Below are 21,861 nucleotides of genomic sequence, written 5' to 3' on the forward strand. Positions count from 1 at the left end.
TTATATGGGTGTTCTTAAAATTTCATGCTCTTTCATTAGAGATGTCATTCGATATACTTTCGACGAATTTTTAATTCCGAAGGCGGAGCCCGTACGGCTAAGGCATTTGGCTATCACACGCTATGACCTATCACCCCCACCATCTCACCGCCGCAACGCGCGAGTACTTGCTCTCGTTTATGTAATGTGTCATATAAAAACCAAAATAGTTTACCCTAATCCATTTATCCTATTTGGCTCTTCCTCCCACCGCCCCCTCCCTTTATCTCAAAGTTTCAAACACATGCCTACCAAAGTTTATATTGCCCAAGTATAATATAAATTATAAATATGATGTTAAAAAAGTTTCTTTTTTGTTATATCTAAATATTTTTGTTTGTTTTTTAAGATCTAAAAATTCATCTTCGTTTGTTAGTGTAGATTTAAAAGTTATGGTAAGATATGGCCGAAGATATGGTGTTTTATTTATCGATTCATACTAAAACAGGTAACACAATAGATCTTTGTTGATATATATTCTTACTCTAACTTTTCTCGCCATATTCACTTGAAATTTTAATTTTTTTTTCCGTTTTTCATATTGTTGGAATCAAAAGATTATATCTTTGTAGATGAAGAATGGGTTGTATGGAGGTAATGTTTGTTAAAAATAGAAACTAGCTATTAATTTCAAGTTCTACTTTTCTTATTATATTTAGTAATATTTAACTTGGGTTTATAATAATCATTGGGTTTATTGTTCTTGTTTCAGATCTCAAAGAATGAATCTTAGGGGAATTGATAGAAAAAAAGAGAAAAGTACAAATGGCTTGTAATTTTGTTATATTTTAAGAATAAGATTTTCTTGATTTTGATTGTATATTTTGTTAGCGATGTAATGAAATTTGCTTGTAATGACTTATTTTGGCAAAAAATTAGCAAAAATGAATGAATATTCATTATCATCTTAATCTTAACTTAAAGCTTAATTATTATTTTTTAATTTTTCTAATTTTAATTACCTACAGAATATTTGTGGCTAAATATGTTAAATAAATAATTTATTTCATTTTGAAAAATACCTATAGTGTCAGATTACCGACAGATAATTCTGTAGGTAAAAATTGAGATTCGTCGCCAAATCTGTCGGAAAATATTACCGACGAGGTTTTTACCTACGGATTTTTTCCGTCGGTAATCTGTCGGTAATAGTCGTTAGCGACGGATTAGCGACGGATTTGACCGTCGGTGAAGCCCAAGTTTCTAGTAGTGGAGGAAAAAACCCCAAGGTTTTGTCATCCCTAAGGATCGAACTCTTTTACTTAGGCAAAACCGGGAGCGCCTCTGACCAGTTGGACTGACCTTCATTTGTTACACACACAACCTTCTATGATTATGATAATACAACCCTAATTCAATTAACACCAAATAAGTTTTATTTTCTTTTCCTTTGTTCAATATTTTGTCCAAAAGCACATATTTAACAACTTTTAATAGGTAAAAAAATAGTAAAATAATTATGTAACAAAATTGGATGTCATTGTGGTGTCTTGAATTTTCAACTACTAATTAACTACTAATTTGTTGTTAAAAAGAAAAGTTATGTAACATAATTAAAAAATAAAAAATAAATGCTTAAATTTGTAATGCCCTAACATTAACTTCGATTAAGGCTTTTTTTTTAATTTTTATAAAGTTAGTTTCAATTGACCAGACGTGCTAGAAGCAATTTTAACTATCGATTTGCTGGACCTTCAACCCACTTCTCATGGAAAATACCTTAAGATGAGAAACTCAAGACTCAAACCTGAGACCTTGAGAAAAATTCACCATCGGGACCCACGTAGTGGATTTAGAAAATATCTATGGCCAACCCAATTAGGTGAAGTTGGTTAACTTAGATTAAGTATAGCAATGTATAATGGAGTATATATATATATATATATATATATATATATATATATGTACTCGTATATATAAAACTTTAAAATAGCAATAATAGTACAAGCCAAGTTGTAATTAAGAAAATATAAAATGTTGCCTTCAACATTAATGATATATCAAAATGTCAAATGTATTTCCTAGCTTCTAAGGTTGGTTGAGCTCTATCTCATTAAACCAAGCATATCATCCCTGCCTCTATATATACATGCAGTGAGAGGCTTAACATATCATCATATCATAAAACACAATATTATTTCTTGCATAATTAGCTATAGAGCAATGTCAACCACAATAACTAATGTAACATCATCACGTACCAAACTCAAACAAACACCAAAAACCTTTGTAGCTACGGCCGCTATGACTGAATCACCAATTACTAGTGCTGATCATGACACAAAATCGGAGGTGGAGAAGTTGAGGGAGGCCGGGTTTTGGTTCAGAAAATGGGACATGTTTGATTTGTCACACCTTTTGTTGCTCATTGTAAAGCATACCTTGGCTGTGTGCTCTCCTTTTGTGCTCACTTGGGGTGCTTTTTGGGTGACTGTCATCTTGTCTTTCTTTTCTGGAATGGGTATTACTCTTTGTTACCATAGGGTTCTTACTCACCGAAGCTTGAAGCTCCCGAAATGGCTAGAGTATTTCTTCGCTTATTGCGGTCTCCATGCAGGCCAGGTATATATATATATATATATTTGTTACTTATGAAGTACTCGTATATTTCTTTGCTTATATATGTTACGAGAGAATTTAAGGCTGTCTGACACCTAAGCTTAAGTTTGGAAACCTACACGTACATATATATGTTACTTATGAAGTACTATATTTCTAATAAAACTAATTAATTAAATGGCGCAGAGAGATCCAATATTTTGGGTGAGTGTACACAAGTACCATCACAAGTATACCGATACGGAAAGGGATCCCCATAGCCCACTTGAAGGTTTTTGGTTCAGTCATATCGGTTGGTTCCATTACAACGAGTATCTTGCTGTTAAGGTATAGTACGTGATCCAAAATTGGAGTACTATATGTATAGTGATTATTGTTGATTTATATATGTTTATTGATCTAGATAGTCTAAACTTTAATCATATATGTGGAATCAGTTTGGAGAATCAAAGATTGCAGAATACGCGAACGTTCCAGAGTTGAAGGCGCAATGGTTCTATAGGTTTCTTCATGATACATATGTTTTCCAAATAGCTTTACTTGGAGCCATATTGTACATGCTTGGAGGCTTTCCTTGGCTAGCTTGGGGAATGGTATATAGTACTAAATACTAGCTTATCTAATTAATATTTTTGCACACATGAATTCCATATATAATTTAATTTGCTGTTAATTGTCAATAATCATCAGGGCATGCGAGCCGTGATGGTTAACCACTTCACCTTTTTTGCGGCGTCTATATGTCATAGATGGGGTGAAAGGCCATGGAACACCCTTGATACCTCTACCAATAACTGGTATGTTGTATTAATAACTATATGTTCAACATTGAAGTACTAGCTAGAGTATTAATTAAGATTTTAATTAATTAAATCAGGTGGGTGGCAATGCTAACTTTCGGAGAGGGATGGCATAACAATCACCATGCTTTTCCATACTCGGCACGTCATGGAATGGAATGGTGGCAATTCGATGCGACATGGGAGTTGATCAAGTTTCTAGAGATGCTTGGACTGGCAAAAGATGTGAAGTTGCCCTCTGAGGCTGAAATTAAAAGACAAACCAAATTGTGTGCCGAAAACCCCAAGCAATCGATGATTTTCAACTAGCGTGTGTTTGTGTTTGTGTTTGTGATTGTGATTGTGTGTAGTACTATTTGGTATGTCGATCAGACGACCTTTTTGGTCAGGTTGTGAGTTCAAGTCTTATGGTAACCGCTATAGTTATAAGTATTTTGCGGATTGGTGTGTAAGATGATGATGATACTTTTAGAGTATCATGTGTACGTGTAATATATTAGTATTATGTCTTATAGTACATCCTCTGGTATGTATGGAATTAAGTGATGAATAAAGAGGTAATCACATTACATGTATGGCTATTGAATTGAGTTCAAGACGATTGGTATTGGTATTGGTATTGGTATATATATATAGAGATCTAGTGTTTAACCTAAAGTTAAGATATAGAATTGAATTGGAAAGTGACAAAACTTTCAATAAAAGCAAAAACTCTTGTTATATATATATATATACGCCCCCAGGATCATATATAAGTTACATATAACAGATCGATACGCTTCAAGCTCGATTATATATATTTTGTTGAAGTACAAAGATCTATATTTAGCATTTTAAGTTTTTACTTTCCATTCAACAACCAAATTTCACCCACCACAATACGATGTCTTTTTTTTTTTTACAAATTTTTTCTGATAATAACCATAAATATTTTTACAAAAAAAGAGTTTAGATTTTTCTTCACTTTAGATTTTTCTACTCACGATAACTCATTGGGTATCCATTGGGGATTGTAATGAGTTTAGCATGTGGAGGTAGGTTTGAGGTCCGCATACTACTAGTTTGGATGTGACTGCATGTAGATTATCAACTTATCCAACAAAACGGCCATTTGAATATATTAAATCAGAAAAAGCCCATATATATGTTTTAATGATAACATGATCATATCAAATTGCATTAGAAAGAAAATCATAATTAGCGAGTGTTACTGTGTTAAACTGTTGATACTAATTATAATACCTATATACGATTCACAATGGATTGGGCCATTGGGGCCTAATGCAAAATTTAGCTTTAGGTCCTTGGGCGTTTGAGATGGCTTCCTAGTGTAATGATGTGCCTCAAATATAGTATTAGAGCCAACAAATGAAGCCCATAATAAAAGAATACAGAGCTGGAATATACATAATGGGCAAATCACGAATGTAATCTGTTGCAGAAGACAATCAGATGTTAAGCATCAATCCGATAAGGCAGACGTGATCCTAATAATAAGCGACTATATATGGTAGAAGATGAACGAGCGTGTAATAGATAGATGGTCTCCAACAGACCACCTGGGACGTTCCATATACATAAGAGTGTGACTCGCTTTCTGATACACGTTTTTCCTTGAATCTTTGGTTTATAATACAAATACGCTCATTTGCACGCATGTTTCATTTCTGGTAATGTGGCATCACCGGTATGACGTGATAACTTGTAGAGACAGAAAGATTCAACTTGTTTACATCGAGTTTATCATTCGACATGGTCTGGCAGAACATACATTTGGGGTTACCTTTTTATGTGATAACCAAAAGATTGGTACTAAAGTTCAAGATTCATGGCGAATACGAGTACTTTTTAATAAAGACCAACAAAGTACTTTAAAGGTATCCTGCAATCAAGCTTGCCTTGTTCCTAAAAAAAACAAGTGGAGTTCCAAAGCTTTTTTGAAAACTCCATCTAATTTCAAAGATTCATGGCATTGCTATTTTTTGCAAGACTAAAAAAAAAAGATTACAAAAAGAATACTTCCCATCTTTACTCCTTTTCTACAAAACCAACTTTGATTTTCTGAAAAAGCCAATCTGATTTCTAAGACTGATTCAAAGGACTTTTTTCATAAGTTTTCTTTGATGGACTACTTGTTTCTTGAAGTAAAATGTTGGCACAACCAAACTTTCGAGGAGACATAGTCGTAGGACTTCTTGGTGACAAGCACATTTCCTCCATCGCAAGGGCTTGTAGCTCCACAGGGTAATCTCGAACACATCCGATACGGGGCCCAGCTCCAGTTGTCCACTTGCAACTAAGTTGCGTAGCCAACTGAAAAGATTTGATTTCTTTATGGGAGTTTATCCTCTTCAAGATTTTCTCCTGTGGGACGGATTCATTATCGGCTTCATCTTGTTCACCGTAATCAAACAGATTCCTTTTGGAAACCAAAAGTTCAAAATCGGAGAAAAACTCTTCTGCTGTATCATAATCGGTGGTGCTATCAGAGTCAGATTCTGGTTCACAATCTGGTTCAGATTCGGCTTCAGCTTCTTGAGCTTTTTTCTGGAATGCCAAAATAAGTTTTTCATTTTGTGGAATTTCAAGTGCAGTAATCTTTGACTTCAAATCGGATGACAAATGCAGAAATCGGCTACTTCGATCCTTTCTGGAGTTCTTCCGGTGGTAGCTTTTGGTGTTCGTAGTTTCTACTGAACCTCCAAAAATAATAGGTTCAGATACACTATTTCGCATTCCAAATCCCGCCACTTCAAAGGGAATTTCGTCCTCATCATCTGAGCTTTTCTGTTAAATTGTAGCATAGATAAGTACATTAAGTATGCCTTTAATTACTTTCAAATCATTTGGCTCATTGACTGGTTAACAATAAAATACAACCAAATTGATGTTTTAAATTTTCTATTAAGTTATTCTCTTACCTGCTTGTAGTTAATAATAATAATAATATGTTTATTGTTTTGTGCAAGTAAGTACTTCACAGATTTCTTAGTTAATGTACCTTGACAGTATTGAGATCGACATTGTGTTGCTCAAGGAACGATATGAAAGCATCGAAGTTTTCTTTTGTCGGGAGATAATGTCCGCTATGAGGCCAAACTGCCTGTCAAGTTTAAGAAATGATATTACTAAGCTGAAAGATAACATTTTTTGTCTAACTTCATCGAGCCAGCTCATTTAGTTAATATTATGATACATACCTTTAGGACACCGTCTATAATCACCACCCTGCCAGCAGATATTGTAGCTCCTCCAGCTAGAAAACTTGAATGCTGAAATTTTCCTTTCTGTTTCGTCCCAACATACAGAACCATTGATGTGCTAAGCACAAATATCCACTTGGTATCATCTGATGTACCGCTTGTATCAATCACGGTCCTGCTCAGTTTGTACATAAACTTCCCATCCTCCACAATAACTTCATACGCCTCTCGTTCTGTCTGCAAATTGTAAGATATATTCTTGAGTATGTTATTAGTATGCATTAAGCATATTATAGAGTTGGCATTCATTTCATAAACTTATCAACAAGTCGATTATTGGGTCGAATTTTAACAAACAAAAAGTTTGGTACAACAAAGTTCCAGGCTAAGCCAATCAACGGTTGGTGGCCCATTGGTAAGGTCTTTGACCTTGGGGGGATCCACCTGGGTTCGAGTCCCACTTCCACATTTGTGGGGGTAGATTAATACGGATTTTTCGAGAGTCTTGGGTTTCATCTCAGAAATTACCATTTTGTAACTTGTACTTAAAATATATATCCACACAACAAACTTTTTAAGAACTTACGGGTCCAAGATACTTGATGCATTGCTGAAGAAGCTTTGTCCGTGGGCATCTTTCAAGATTCACCTCTTTCCCGTCCCCAATGTCAAGCCTGAAATAATATCATATGGTATAAATTTAGTCATTTTGGTACTTTTATAGCATGTTGTTTTTATCTTATGTTGTAGTACATTTGATCTTACCAATAGAAAAAAGGTTGTCTACTCTCACAAAGAAGCCAACTGGCATAATAAAACTGCAGATTATGACCATAGCGGTGTCGAGGATCAATCTGTTTCCAGGGAAAACGGGATAAATTATTGGACTAATCATGATACAATATAAACAACGAACGAAACCCAAAGAGCAAAAATAAGAAGTTATAGATAAAACAAGAACACAGAGACGATTTAGTAGATTGAGGGAAGACTTACTGCCTCGAGCCAATGTTGTAAGGCAAGTTTGCGAGCCTTTTCGTTTTTTAACAAGCCTTTTCCCACCTGGGTTTGAAGAAAAATATAAGAGTTTGAAGAAATGGAAAAACCTGGGTTTGTGGTGATATGTAACTCTGCATCTACTTCTTGATCACAGAAAAATTAAAATAAGAAAATTGTACCTTAGCAGCTCGGGTTCTTGCTCTTGACCAACGTGAAACAGCAGTTTCTGGTTTCTCAACTTCAAAGAATGATACCGAACTACATCTCAACTGGGCAAAATCTAACAGCTTCCACCTACATAAAATGTGATAGGAAATTCTCTTTAAAAAATGTATCAAAACTTTTGATCTAAGTAGATGTGGTAATATCAACCTATTTACCAAGGTTGATATGTGTTATGTTTTACATCTAACATTTCAAACGAGCCACGTTATTAAGACTTCGTTGAAATAGGAGTATTTAAAAGGGTTAAACAAGTCAAAAGTCTTTACTTTAATTGATACAAGCTTGTAAGACCCCTTTTTAAGCAAAAATATGATAATTTTGAGATTATCTAGCTTTTGGACATGAATGTTTCGCCTCACTCTGCTAGAAAAAAAAAGAACACTAACTCAATGTCCCCTAGTTCCCACCTTTAGTTTTAAGGATGTTGTAATTTGTGAGTCAGCGAACTAAGTAAGAATGAGTACTAACCATCTTTGCTCAACTAAGACTGCACAGTCAGCTAGCTGTCTTCTCGTTCTAAAACTTTTATATGTTTTCTGCAGCTTAATTGCAGCCAAATCACGGTTCATAAGTGGCTTAGCAGATGGTGACTCGGGCCCAAGCGTTTCAGGGTCAGAGACTAGAGATTCAATCATCTTAGGTTTAGGTTCTGGTAATGGAATTTCGGGGGTTCTTGAAGGTGTGTGATATACTTCGATCGACGAACTTTTGAAGGTTGAAACTCTGTTGAGCTCTCTATCATTAAAGCTTATAGACCCTCGAATCATCATCTTCGACTTAAATGACCTCTTCTTTGCAAGCTTAGACGAACGGCAGTCGTCAAAACTGAAGGATCTCAACACCTTTCTCACATCATTTTCTTTGAAGCTTAATGATTTAGATATTATAGATTCGATGTGATCATCTATGTCGTTCATATTTGCATATGGCCAAGAAAAAGACAACCCCATTAGCTATAACAGATAAGCAACCTTTTCTTCAACCTGGTAAATGGAAGGAGGAACACACATTGGAGAAGACAAACTAAGTGATGAAAAGTCAAAACTAACAACTTAAACTTTCTGGATATGAATTTTCAAAGTCAATCTGGTGACCTATAAATCTAAGTCCATCCATTAGTTAGCTCATTAAAATTATAGTGGCTTTGGATAGCAACTTTTTACCAGCTTATGTGAGTATACTTATTTTTCACCCTAAATAATGATAAAATTATAATCATAATAATTACTTTAACACAGTCACCAACATCGCGACTTAGCAATTATCAGTTTGACAGCAAGTCTAAACACTTCCTAAGAGCACTATTACATGCCATCCCTCGACAGGAATTCACGAGTTACAAACAAATTGGTAAAAAGAAAGAATCATACAAGTGACCACATGGATGGTGTGTAACTCCACATACTTTCAAGTTTTAGCATTTTCTTCTTAAATCAAAAGAATAGGTGCATAGAAATTTTGTTTTTTTTTCTAACAGAAAGCCTATACACTCACATTACTACTAGATTTCATTGTACCAAACATCCCCCAATACAACAACCTTTTATAATTAAAATATGGAAAAGCACATTCTCAATCAAGAAACACAATTGGGTCTATTCAAACCCAATCTCAAGTCTTTGGCCACAAATCATCCTAAACCCCACAAACATATGTAGTACAATACAATAAAGCATAATAAATATGAGGCCACCTATCAATAAAAATACAACAACAATACCCAATCCAGTCAGGCATTGTACAGGTATGCAACAAAAAAGTACAAAAGAAACAACACCAAAATTCCAAAACCCATTTTATGTTTTTAGCCAAAATTCATTCTAACCCAAGAAAGCACAGACATCATACACACAGACATCATACTACAAAAAAGCAACAACTTGAGACCACCCGGCAAGAGAAGATTCATAACAAACAAAACCCATTTTAAGATTTTAGCCAAAAATTAACCTATGCCCAAGAATTACATATACACACACATCATACTACAAGAAAGTAACAAACTTTTAGACTACTCATCAAGAAAAGATTCAATACAAACAAAACCCATATGCAAAAATGTAAATATCCAAAACCCATTTCAAGATTTTAGCCAAATTATAACCTAAGACCAAGAATGACATAAATACATACATATATAAACATACATACGTACATATACATCTACATACACTATTAAAATGCATAAATGAAGCAAAGAATATACAAATTGAAGGAAAAAAATAGTACCTTCAAATTCAATCAAGTCAAAGTGTATTCCCAACAAAAAATAAGAATGGCAAACAATGAGCAAACAAAAGATTCAAAATATACCAAATGGAATGAGAATCTCGATAAGTACAGCTGTAAAAAAAAATGACAAAGAGGGTGTTTTCTTCACACACACAAAGTGAAAAAACACGTGCAGTGTGCGTGGAAATATTTTTTTATTTTTGTATGGTTGAGAGAGCAATGTATGTGTAATGTGGTAGGCTAAAATGAAGGTGAAAATAGAGATAAATATAGATAGATAGATATATAACAGAGTGGCTCTACTGACTATTGAGGAAGTTTCCTTGACACAAGAAGTAGAAGAAGAAAGATGGTAGAGTAGAAAAGGAAACATCTTGGTTTTAAATGTTCATATCTTCTTTTTACACTTTGAATGTACCCATAACTCCACTGGCCTTATTGTTAAAATTTGCATATGCTACATGTGTTTATCAATCATAGAAAAAAGAAATCTGTACTTGTTTGATACATTATTATTTACTAGAAATGTACTTCCGTAATACGGCGGTGATTATTAGTATTGGTGGTGGTGGTGGTGTCAACAACAGGGACACCGGTGGGGTAGAGACGTGTTATTAATATAAAATTAATTTGTTTAGTAAGGGTAGTGTTGTTATTTTAAAAGTTGAAGGAAGTACGTTGTAAATAGTTGCATTAAGGATGTACGTTGTAAAACTCATGTCTTTAGCCCGGAGAACATTTTGCTCACACCTAGATTTAAACCCAAAATCTTTAAATTCTTAAGTTTCTCTAAGTAACAATCCATTTATTGATGGTGGGTCAGCAGGTGATATCTATAATTAACTTTAAACTATTTTTATAGAATGATATATTTAAAATTCATGAACTTTTAAATAAGTAGTTTCTTTTTTGAGATTTTGAAAAAAAAAAATTCTACCTATATTTTTTTATAACATTTTATATGTGAATGAGATTTAGGAGGTTTTAGGAGTTAAAGTAGGATAGTTTTTCGTTCTTACAAAATAAAAAATAATAAGATATGACATTATTTTGAATATTAGAATTTATTATTATTTGTTTATCTAATAAGGTAATGTCAATTTAGACAAATATAAATTAGAGATGTTAAAATGATAGGGGTATTAATTTTAAATAAATCCTATTAAAATAGCTGAGTTTGTTACTAATATTTTGGAAAAGTACCGGAGTAAGAGAAAGTTATGTCTTAAGAGAAAATTATGTCATATGACTCAGGCTAATTTGCTACATAGCCCAAGAAAAAAAAATACAACGTGTGTTAATCCAAATAAACGAAACATATACAATATAAATAAGTCATCGTTTGTTGCAATGTTATCCCAAAACTATACATTGATTCGATGTTTCTAGAATGACCACACTCAAGTAAATATATTTGTATCTTTATATATGTTAAACCACAATTTTCCTAACGAATTATTAACCAATTAAAATATTTGTTTAAATTTTATTTATATATATAACATTTCAAGTTTTGCTTAGCTACAATAGCAAGACTTGAAATGAGATTTTTTCCCTTGCCTAAAAAATTTGCATAGGATAGAGAATCGACTTTTACATCTTCATAGTTATTAATTTAAGAGCTATCTAGATTTAGTTTTATCAACCGATAATAATATGTTTAAGGCCATTTCCTGTTCATTACACGTAAATTTACACAATCCGCTTGCTTTAGGTATAAAAAGTTTTCCGAGTGATATGAAAAGATAAAAACTTATTAAACCAAACTGGAAAAAATAATCTAATGATAAATATTTTATATAATGTTTGTAGCCCCATATGAAAAAAAAAACTAATATTCGATTTTATGACCATAACATAATGTTATTATATAAAAACAAACAATATCTTTTTTTTTTCCTTTTATAAAATATTATTGTAGATAAAACCTTGATTTACATTCGTAAACAGTGTTAAAGGTTGTAATCAAAGTACTTAAAAACTAAATAAATATTTAAACAACTCGAAACAAATATAAAATAAATATAAATTCCTCATTGAGTTACTATATCGTTAACTAGAAAAAAAAACAAATAATATAACTTTGACAATTTTGTAATACCAATCACAATCTTAATTTAGTTCTAGTATAGGAGTTCGGCTAACCAATGTATAATGGTATTATATTATATATATCAATATCAATTATTTTATTTATATGATATATTATAATAATTAAGAAGGGTATATTTTGGAAAATTATATAAAGTATAAGTATTAATACTGTTATTAATAAAAGATGAAAAAATTAAATTTGATTAAAAGACTCTAAATCAAAGATGGTAGCTATCCAAGGGTTCATATTAATTTAAGAATAAATTTAGGACCTTGTTATATATATATTGGTAGATAAATTTGATATTCTTATGACCTCAACTAAAAAAATCAAAAGCGGACAAAATAAAGAAAATATAGTAAATTATTTCAAGATATCATGCTTTTAAAATAGTTTTAGTAGATAATCAACAAAAATTTCTATTAGGATCGAAATTAAAATAGGAAACAAATTCGTAGATCAATTAATTATTGTAACTATTTTGGAGTTAAGAGATATGAATTTGAATTATCATTACATTTTGTTAACATAGCTAAAGTGCTGTATACGTTATGATTTTCATATAAATTATAATTTTAATATCGTTTACTTAAAATATACAATATAAAATTCATTGTGTTGTATTAAAAAAAATCAAATTCTATTCAAGTGTTCATATAATATGCGGGTTGATTAGCTAGGATATAAAATGCGATAGACATGTTGTAACCAAATTCATCATTAAATGTTTTAGTGATCTAAGCGGTGTTGTGTTTTTTATAATAGATTTCGTTAAACTTTCTTTTCAAGCTTTCTTGATGTTAAGTGCCGGCATTATATAAATCGTTACATAGTAATCTATGACATAATTTAAGTTCTGAAACTATAGAAGGAATTTTGACACAATAATGGAGTACTAATAACGATTTGTTTTAGTATTGACTAATAATTTTGTCACATTATTCAAATTATCAGTCATGATATTAACGTGATTTTGTAATTTTATTCCTGATAATAATAATTATACTCTAATACAGAAGGAAATGATGTTGATGCTAACACTTATCATAGATGATGCATTGATGCTTTTGTCACAAACTTCTTAAACGAGTTAATCCATATTATATAAGCTTCAAAGTAAGTAGTAGAAACTAGAAAGTAACTATGCACTCAGTCATGTCGGTTTTGGGTCCCAATATATTGACGATATATGGGGAAAGTTAAGATATAGACAGTTTTACCATTACTACGACGGTGCTAATACTAATTTACAAGGTGCAACTAGTATCATATGAGTATATGTTATTCCCATAATAGGGATATTTTCAGTGGAGGATCTTGGCATGTGCAATGTAGGCTAGCGCACAGGGCCCCGACTTTAAAACGGGCCTTCGTTTTCTAAGACAGGCCCTCAATTTTTAAAAATTCTTAGTTTTATATTAACATAATTTAAATATTTATTATAAAGTTTCATAATGTATAGGTATTAAATGTAATTTTTTAAAAGAGACTAGTATTACAAAAAGTCCACAAGCTAAATAAATTATAACTCTTTTAAAAGAAGATTCAAACAATACAAAGAGTATGAAAACACTTTTGGCTTCCTGTTTAATTCTAACAAGTTGCACACTTTTGATCACAAGAGCCTTAATACATGTTGTGGTCGTCTAGAAGATGCTCTCATAAGTGGTGGACAATCTGAAATCGATGCAAATGAACTATATGTGGAGTTGAAGTTGCTTAGGAATTTACTACCTTGTAATAATATGGGAGCAATTGAGATTTTACACTATATAAAACAAGTGGATTGTTTTCCTAATACATTTATTGCATATAGAGTGTTGTTGATTATTCCGGTGACCATAGCAACTGCGGAAAGAAGTTTTTCAAAACTTTAAGCTTTTAAAGTCATACTTGCGGTCGACAATGTCACAAGAGAGGTTGAATGGATTGGTAATGATAGTAATTGAGAATGATTTATTATTTGATCAATAATTTTGCTTCAAAGACGGCTAAAAAAAAAGCATTATTCAACCAAGAATGAAATCAGTGATATATTTTAACTACCTTTGTGATATGAACATTTCGTGTTTTAGAAATCTTATAAGCAATTAATATTTTTTTTATACACTTATAATAATTATCGTAAAATATATATATATATATCTTTTTTTTATATGTGCCCCCATTTTTGAAATTCGATCTCGCATACGGAGATTGAAAATCACTTGTTGGCCCTAAATATTTTATGTAAGTATAATGGTTAATCATTTTTGGTAAACTTATTGACTAAACGTATTGGGCTAGAGCTTCGTCAAATGATCACGGGGTATCTAAGATATATTTTAAATTATCTTTGTATGTGTTTTGAGTCCAATAAGATAATAATGTTTACCAGTGGCCAACTATTTCAACTTATGACGAATTCATAACGATTATATAGGTAATAGGTATTATATATATTCATTGGTCTACATATAGATAGATAAATGGGAAGGAAACTCCGGTGAGGTTATCTGGAGACAATTAAGTCTTTGGTTTTGATATACGTTGTTCAATTGGTATCCTCAAGCTAAGTGGTATGGGGGAGGCTTCTTGAGGGAGGGGGTCTTGCGTCATGTGACGTCATGTCACACCTCAAGAAGCCTAGCAAAATGATGGAAACGGAGTAACTTGGTTGGGTGGGAGTCTTATGTAACATTTGTAAAATTAGACCCGTTTGACTTTTATTAAACGTGATTTAACGTGATTAATTAATTCTTGAACCGTTGACCTAAATGTGTTGAATGACTAATTTCTCTAGTAGTTTAAATAATTAATTCATTTGAAAATGAATTTATGACGTGTTTTTATGCCAAACGAGATCATGTGAACGTATTGATCGGGTTATAACGTGAAACGATTTATTTGATAACTAGTAATGTAATCGGGTGATCCATGGGTCGAACCATGACCCACGAACCACCCATGAACCAACCCTATCCACCCACCCAATCAACTCCTTACACTCTCATCCATTCATTCAATCCTTCCATCCACCTATCTCTCTCTCACACTTAATGCAAGGTTTTCATGTCTCCCTCTCCCTAGTAATCATCATCATTAAATGTTATTCTATCTAGATTAGTCATAAATTCATCATCTTCATCATCATTTAATCATCATATTCAAAGACCAAGTCTTCAAGTGCAAGAAATATTGATTTTTAGCTCCATTTCGGGTTTAAGCTTCGTTTGGAGAATTGGTAAGTTAAATATGTCTCAAATTCATTATTTCATAATTATAACAACATTTTATACTGCATCTAATCCTAATTAAGTCAAGAATCAAGTTAATTCGGAGTAATAGTCAAATTAGGGTTTTATTGGACTAAATGGGTCAAAAACGGGTCATTTCAATTGATTAATGTTTCGAGTTAAATTCTTGGCATGGGTTATTTTGAAAACTTGTATCTGGTCTATCATAAACAACTCTTGATCAAAACTCGGACTTAAAGTCCATTTAAACCGAAATGAGGTTTTATTAATAAAAATTAGGTCAAAAATCCAAAATTTAAGAACCTTGATGATTCTGACTCGTTTTGGATGTGGGTTTGGATTTGTTATGTTTAGGTAAGTTATTAAACCCCAAACATGTCTCTGAATGTCTCAAGTCGATTGGAAAGCTCGAATTAGGGTTAATTGTTCTTGGTCGTCTTTGACTTCTAAAAGTCAACTGTCATGTTCTTAGTTTTCTGCCCAGTTGTGCCACATCGAGTAATGATGTGCCACAGTTTTAGTGTAAAGTTCGAACATAGTCAAATATGCGGTACATGCAGGTATGCATGTGCCATATTTTTCCAAAGATTTGAAAAGGCTAAATATGTGCCACATTGAGTAATGATGTTCCACAATTTTTGTGTAAAGATTTGAGCCCACGTTATTGAACGTTATTAATCCTCGTATATCGTTAACGGTTGTTATGCCGACACACTAGACTTTATTATTTAAACCTACGAACTCACCAACTTTATGTTGACCCGTTTTAGTACACTTTTCAGGTGAACAGGTGAATCAAAGACGTGTTAGATGATAATTGATTGTTTGCATGCTAGGATTGGACTTGGATTTTACTGTGGATCCGTGATTCATTGTCCCTGCTTATGGGTTATGCTTAGGATCATATACCATCTTTTGTACGTTCTTTTGTAAACGTTTGATGGTCGTGCTCCTTGTGCATTTTTGTATGGTCTCGGATTGTAATTGACTAGCTTGTAGGGATTCCCAATCCTTTTAATGCATCTAGATTTGTCTTTACTTAATTTCCATGTCGTGCTGCGCTTTTCTTGTGATATCTCATTATTCCGCCTTGTTGGGGTGTTACAGAATGGTATCAGAGCCATGGTTGTAGAGAATTAGGTGGATTGACCTAGCCTATAGCCATTGCACCCTTATTTCATAACTAGCATGCATGATAGAAAATTTTGTGTGCACCGTGAATTGTATGATGCATATAAACTTGTTTAAACGGAGTTTGTAGGATTCTTATGACTTGATTGCTATGTGATGACTTGATGGACGTATGTGTTAGTGTCGGGATACACCGTGACTTATCGAACGAACGTTAACGTATAATCTTATAGATCATTGTTTAACCCTAGCAAAGTGAAATGAGGGTATTAACGGAGTATGACATTCGATAACCCTAGAGGCGCCTGATCAACAAATTTATGGTTATCCTATGTCATATAAAGTTAATGGTCTCGTGGATTGTGCATTGTGGATGAAGTATAGTAGGAAACCCAGTATGCTTAATGTGTATTGGGTAGGTGGAGGGTTAGCCATCGGTACACCCTGTATACATACCCGAACAATACTTAGAGAGCATAACGGAACTGAGTCTTGACATCCATTTAATATATTAACGGTGTGGAGGGTTAGCCGCTGGTACACCCTGTATACAAACACTTTTAATGTATTGAATGTTGAAGTTAAGATTTGGACTATGCTTCACCCGCCTTGTCATGACTTGACCCATTTTATTTTATGTTGAATGATTCGTGATTGCATGGTTGATTGTAGATGGTATGATCGATAAAGCCTTAGATTATTGCCATGATAAAACCCCCGTAGAGATATGCATGCTAGACGGTTTAGGGAAACCCTAGATATGAAATACTTGTTTCGTGATACTATACTTTGGTTAACTCGTGTGGGAATGGTGAGAACTAACTTGCTAATCTAACACGTGTGCTCAGGACTATGGTTAGACCGAAGAGAGTCGTGAGAAATCCCCGATGTCAAGATGAACAAGAGGCAAATGTAGGTGGACGTGGTGGTAGGGGAGGACGTGTTGGTAGAGGAGGTCGTGGTGGCCGAGGTGGCAGGGGTGGTGCAAACCCTCGGATATCAACCGAGGTTATCACTCAAGCCCTAAATGATCTCATGCCGGATTTAGTGGCCCGAATCCAAACGGCCATGGAAGCTGGAGGCCCCCAAGGAGAACTGGAAAATGAAGCGGTTCACAATGAAAATGAGAATGAGAATGAAAATGAAAATGAAGGCGAAGACGAGAATGAAGATGGGGATGGGGAGAATAATGAATGTGAAGGCTTTGTGAGACCAAGGGGTCACGATGTTTACCAACAAGGGTGTTTGTTTAAAGACTTTAAGCAATGTGGGGCTCCGGAGTTTCACGGGGATAGTGGTGCTACGGGTTGTCTAGAGTGGTTGGAGGCGATTGAAGCAATCATTGTCCGAAGTGGTTGTGCTTACCACCAACGAATTACTTATGCCACCGGTATGTTGAAGAGTGGTGCTCTTGAATGGTGGAACGAGGAGGTTGTTGAATTGGGGATTGAAGGGGCTAACAATCTACTTTGGGGAGAGTTCAAAGACTTGATGATCGCTAAATATTGTCCGGCACATGAAATGAGAAACTTGCAAGTGGAATTCTCTAAACTTGCCATGAAGGGAGGAGACTATGAGGGTTACACTCGCCGATTTGGCCAACTCTCTAGGCTCATTCCCCACTATGTGAGTCCCCCAAGTGTGAAGATTGAAAAGTATGTTGCGGGGTTGCCTCATGAAGTGAGGATGCTTGTTTCTCACCCCACCATGCCTTCGACATACAAAGAGGCAACCACCCGCACCGCTAGTGTGACCTTGGAGCTTATTAGGGGTGGTAAATTGAGCAAGAATGACAACAAAAGGAAAGAGGTGGCCGAGTCAAGCGACACCAAGAAAGATGATAGGCGTGACAATAAGCGCTATGGTCGTGGTGGAAAGGTTTTCGCGGCGGTTGTGCCAGCGGTGGGTCCTCCACAAGGTGGTTATGCCGGGGTTAATCCTTTATGCCCTAGGTGTAATCGTCACCACCGAACCATCTTAAGATGTGATGTGTGTTTCCAATGCAACCAACCAGGTCATACTTCAAAGTTTTGTCCAAATAACCGCCGAAATGCTCCTTTGAATGTTGCCCCTCTTAATGTGAGACGTCCCCCAATGGCTCCGGGTGCATGTTATGAATGTGGTAGCTAAGACCACTACCGTAACCGGTGTCCAAATCTCATTGGCCAACAAGTTCAAGTGACCGTGCATCCTAATCAACTCCAAATTGCCGGTCCAAATCAAAACCGGGGAAATCAAGCCCAACAACATCAAGCTCAACAACAACAACAACTCGCTCCCCGTGGATTAGCTTTTGCCGTGAATGCGGCCGAGGCTCGTGTTGATCCAAACGTCGTGGCAGGTACTTTCCTTCTCAACAATCAATATGCCACCGTATTATTTGACTCGGGTGCCGATTTTAGTCTTGTCTCCAATGATTTTATACCGTTGATTGATGCTAGCCTTAGTCCATTGTCTTATTATTTTGAACTTGAAATGGTGAATGGCGGGTTAACTAAAATTGATCAAGTTTTTCGTAATTGTACTTTAGAATTGTGTGACCACCCATTCTTGATAGACTTGGTTCCCTTCGACGTTGGTAGTTTTGATGTAATTGTGGGGATGGATTGGATGTCGGCGATGAATGCGGTTATAGATTGTGGTAGCCGGGTAGTGAGAATTCCATTAGAAGATGGGGAAGAGTTAGTAGTTCAAGGCGAGACAACCGAACCATGGGAAGGAAAGATCTATAATGTTAACGTCACAAAAGTTGAGTTGAAGGCCGTACCCGTGGTAAATAGATTCTTGGATGTATTCCCGGATGACCTACCGGGTTTGCCTCCATCTCGTGAACTTGATTTCCGTATTGATCTCATTCCAAATGCTTCTCCCGTAGCCAAAGCCCCTTACCGCTTAGCCCTCACCGAAATGCAAGAGTTGGCCGCCCAACTCAAAGAACTTCAAGAAAAGGGTTTTATCTGCCCTAGCCATTCACCGTGGGGTGCACCGGTCTTATTTGTCAAAAAGAAAGACGGTTTTTCCGTATGTGCATCGATTATCGTGAACTAAACAAACTCACGGTGAAGAATCGTTATCCTCTCCCAAGGATTGATAATTTATTTGACCGACTCCTAGGTGCTCGATTCTTTTCTAAGATTGATTTGCGGTCGGGTTACCACCAACTACGTGTCCATGAAGATGATATTCCCAAGACGGCCTTTCGTACCCGTTATTGGCACTTTGAATTCACGGTTATGCCCTTTGGGTCGACAAATGCACCGGCGGTGTTCATGGATTTGATGAACCGGGTGTGTAAGTCCTACTTGGATCAATTTGTCATTGTCTTCATTGATGATATCTTCATTTATTCCAAATCTAAAGAAGATCACGCTGAGCATTTGAAGCTAGTCTTGGAACTACTCCGGAAAGAAAAATTGTATGCCAGGTTCTCCAAATGTGAATTTTGGCTCGAAGAGGTCCACTTTCTTGGTCATGTGGTGAGCAAAGAAGGAATCCATGTGGACCCAAGTAAAGTTGAAGCGGTGAGAAATTGGAGACGACCCGAGATGCCAACCGAGATTCGCCAATTTCTTGGGTTAGCGGGTTATTATAGACGATTCATTGAAAATTTTTCTAAGATTGCTCAACCCTTAACCTTATTGACTCAACGTGAAAGAAGATTTGATTGGGGCGAAAAACAAGAACAAGCATTCCAATTGTTGAAGGACAAGTTGTGTGATGCGCCCATTTTAAGCTTGCCCGATGGAGCCGATGATTTTGTTGTTTATTGCGATGCATCTGGGCAAGGATTGGGTTGTGTCTTAATGCAACGGGGTAAAGTAATTGCTTATGCATCTAGGCAATTGAAGGTGCATGAGAAGAATTACCCGACACATGACTTGGAGTTGGGAGCGGTTGTATTTGCTTTGAAATGTTGGAGGCATTACTTGTATGGCACTAAAAGTGTGATATATACCGATTACAAAAGCCTTCAACACATTTTTGATCAAAGTGAATTGAATATGAAGCAAAGAAGATGGCTTGAACTTTTTAGTGATTATGATTGTGTTATTCGGTATCACCCGGGTAAGGCAAATGTCGTAGCCGATGCCTTGAGTCGGAAAGAACGGATAAAGCCAAAACGAGTTAGAGCCATGAGCCTCACCGTGATAAGGAGTGTTCGTGACTCCATCATTGAAGCACAAAGGGTGGCAACTAGGCCGGAAAACTTCATCAACGAAGCATTGCACGACTTAGAAGAACAATTTGATAGAAAAGATGATGATGGGTTATACTTTGTTGAACGGTTGTGGATACCCATTCTTGGCGGGTGGCGGTTAAAATTGATGAATGAAGCTCATAAGTCGGCCTACTCGGTTCATCCGGGTTCTGACAAAATGTATTTTGGCTTAAGAGACTTGTATTGGTGGCCGGGAATGAAGAAAGACATTGCTAGATATGTTAATGAATGCCTCACTTGCTTACAAGTGAAAGCCGACCACAATAAGCCGCCCGGTTTGCTAGTTCAACTGGCAACACCGAAGTGGAAATGGGAAGAAATCGCCATGGACTTCATCACGAAGTTACCTAGAACGAGTCGTGGTCGGGACACTATTTGGGTGATAGTTGACCGATTGACTAAGTCGGCTCACTTCTTAGCCATTCGGGAAGGTGATAAGTTTGACACCATGGCACGTTTGTACATCAAAGAGGTGGTATCTAAACATGGAGTGCCGATTTCCATCATATCCGATCGGGATGCCTGATATACTTCTAAGTTTTGGAAGGCGTTCCAAGAATCATTGGGTACTCAACTCAAAATGAGTACGGCGTTCCACCCTCAAACCGATGGTCAAACTGAGAGGACGATTCAAACACTTGAAGATATGTTACGAGCTTGTGCCATCGATTTTGGTGGCAATTGGGATGCACATTTACCGTTAGTTGAATTCTCCTATAATAATAGCTATCATGCTAGCATTGGTATGGCGCCATTTAGGGCATTGTATGGGAGAGATTGTAGGTCACTGGTAGCTTGGGCGGAGGTTGGTGAAAGCCAACTCATTGGGCTCGAGATTGTTATTGAAACGACGAAAGTGATCTCGCAAATTAAAGAGAAATTGAGAGTGGCCCGTGAAAGACAAATGAAGTATGCAAATGTTAGGTGACGACCACTCGAATTTGAAGTCGGTGATTATGTTTTGTTGAAAGTGTCCCTGTGGAAAGGCGTAGTTCGGTTTGTGAAACGTGGCAAGTTGGGTCTGAGATATATTGGCCCATTTAAAATCCTTCAACGAATCGGCCCGGTAGCTTATCGATTGGAACTTCCTCAAAACTTGAGTGGAGTTCATAACGTTTTCCAT

The 21,861-nt window shown here is 35.4% G+C and overlaps 3 protein-coding genes and 1 long non-coding RNA gene across 4 annotated transcripts; 3 read left to right on the forward strand and 1 right to left on the reverse strand.

Moving 5' to 3' along the window:
- Positions 1-251: 251 nt before the first annotated feature.
- On the forward strand, positions 252-902 carry LOC122602794. Its single transcript, XR_006324400.1, has 4 exons — positions 252-310; positions 421-487; positions 597-633; positions 752-902. It is a non-coding gene; the product is annotated as an uncharacterized LOC122602794 (long non-coding RNA).
- Positions 903-2,101: 1,199 nt separating this feature from the next.
- On the forward strand, positions 2,102-3,957 carry LOC122605891 (acyl-CoA C20 Delta5-desaturase-like). The gene is made up of 5 exons (XM_043778848.1): positions 2,102-2,601; positions 2,785-2,925; positions 3,036-3,191; positions 3,289-3,395; positions 3,476-3,957. The coding sequence occupies exons 1-5, from the start codon at positions 2,203-2,205 to the stop codon at positions 3,705-3,707; spliced, it is 1,035 nt and encodes a 344-aa protein (XP_043634783.1). The 5' UTR covers positions 2,102-2,202; the 3' UTR covers positions 3,708-3,957.
- A 1,266-nt stretch (positions 3,958-5,223) lies between these two features.
- Positions 5,224-10,155, reverse strand: LOC122604996 (IQ domain-containing protein IQM4-like). Its single transcript, XM_043777856.1, has 9 exons — positions 10,055-10,155; positions 8,294-8,808; positions 7,780-7,894; positions 7,598-7,663; positions 7,367-7,455; positions 7,188-7,275; positions 6,599-6,838; positions 6,400-6,501; positions 5,224-6,185 (listed from the first exon to the last, which is right to left on the reverse strand). The coding sequence occupies exons 2-9, from the start codon at positions 8,773-8,775 to the stop codon at positions 5,481-5,483; spliced, it is 1,887 nt and encodes a 628-aa protein (XP_043633791.1). The 5' UTR covers positions 8,776-8,808; positions 10,055-10,155; the 3' UTR covers positions 5,224-5,480.
- A 7,216-nt stretch (positions 10,156-17,371) lies between these two features.
- Positions 17,372-21,264, forward strand: LOC122604465. Its single transcript, XM_043777359.1, has 3 exons — positions 17,372-18,641; positions 18,693-19,540; positions 19,654-21,264. The coding sequence occupies exons 1-3, from the start codon at positions 17,372-17,374 to the stop codon at positions 21,262-21,264; spliced, it is 3,729 nt and encodes a 1,242-aa protein (XP_043633294.1).
- The last annotated feature ends 597 nt before the right edge of the window (positions 21,265-21,861 follow it).

The sequence above is a fragment of the Erigeron canadensis genome, chromosome 6 (assembly GCF_010389155.1).
Source record: "Erigeron canadensis isolate Cc75 chromosome 6, C_canadensis_v1, whole genome shotgun sequence".
In the NCBI taxonomy this organism is placed as follows: domain Eukaryota; kingdom Viridiplantae; phylum Streptophyta; class Magnoliopsida; order Asterales; family Asteraceae; genus Erigeron; species Erigeron canadensis.

Excerpts from the sequence above, each read along its gene's own strand:
- LOC122605891 (XM_043778848.1), top strand. The coding sequence starts at position 2,203 with ATGTCAACCACAATAACTAATGTAACATCATCACGTACCAAACTCAAA. Across the intron at positions 2,602-2,784 it reads GCGGTCTCCATGCAGGCCAG|AGAGATCCAATATTTTGGGT; the intron begins GTATATATATAT and ends TAAATGGCGCAG. Across the intron at positions 3,396-3,475 it reads GATACCTCTACCAATAACTG|GTGGGTGGCAATGCTAACTT; the intron begins GTATGTTGTATT and ends TAATTAAATCAG.
- LOC122604465 (XM_043777359.1), top strand. The coding sequence starts at position 17,372 with ATGGTTAGACCGAAGAGAGTCGTGAGAAATCCCCGATGTCAAGATGAA. Across the intron at positions 18,642-18,692 it reads GGGTGCATGTTATGAATGTG|TTCAAGTGACCGTGCATCCT; the intron begins GTAGCTAAGACC and ends TTGGCCAACAAG. Across the intron at positions 19,541-19,653 it reads AAAAGAAAGACGGTTTTTCC|ATTGATTTGCGGTCGGGTTA; the intron begins GTATGTGCATCG and ends TTCTTTTCTAAG.
- LOC122604996 (XM_043777856.1), bottom strand. The coding sequence starts at position 8,775 with ATGGGGTTGTCTTTTTCTTGGCCATATGCAAATATGAACGACATAGAT. Across the intron at positions 7,895-8,293 it reads GTCTTAGTTGAGCAAAGATG|GTGGAAGCTGTTAGATTTTG; the intron begins GTTAGTACTCAT and ends CATTTTATGTAG. Across the intron at positions 6,186-6,399 it reads TCGATCTCAATACTGTCAAG|AAAAGCTCAGATGATGAGGA; the intron begins GTACATTAACTA and ends ACAATTTAACAG.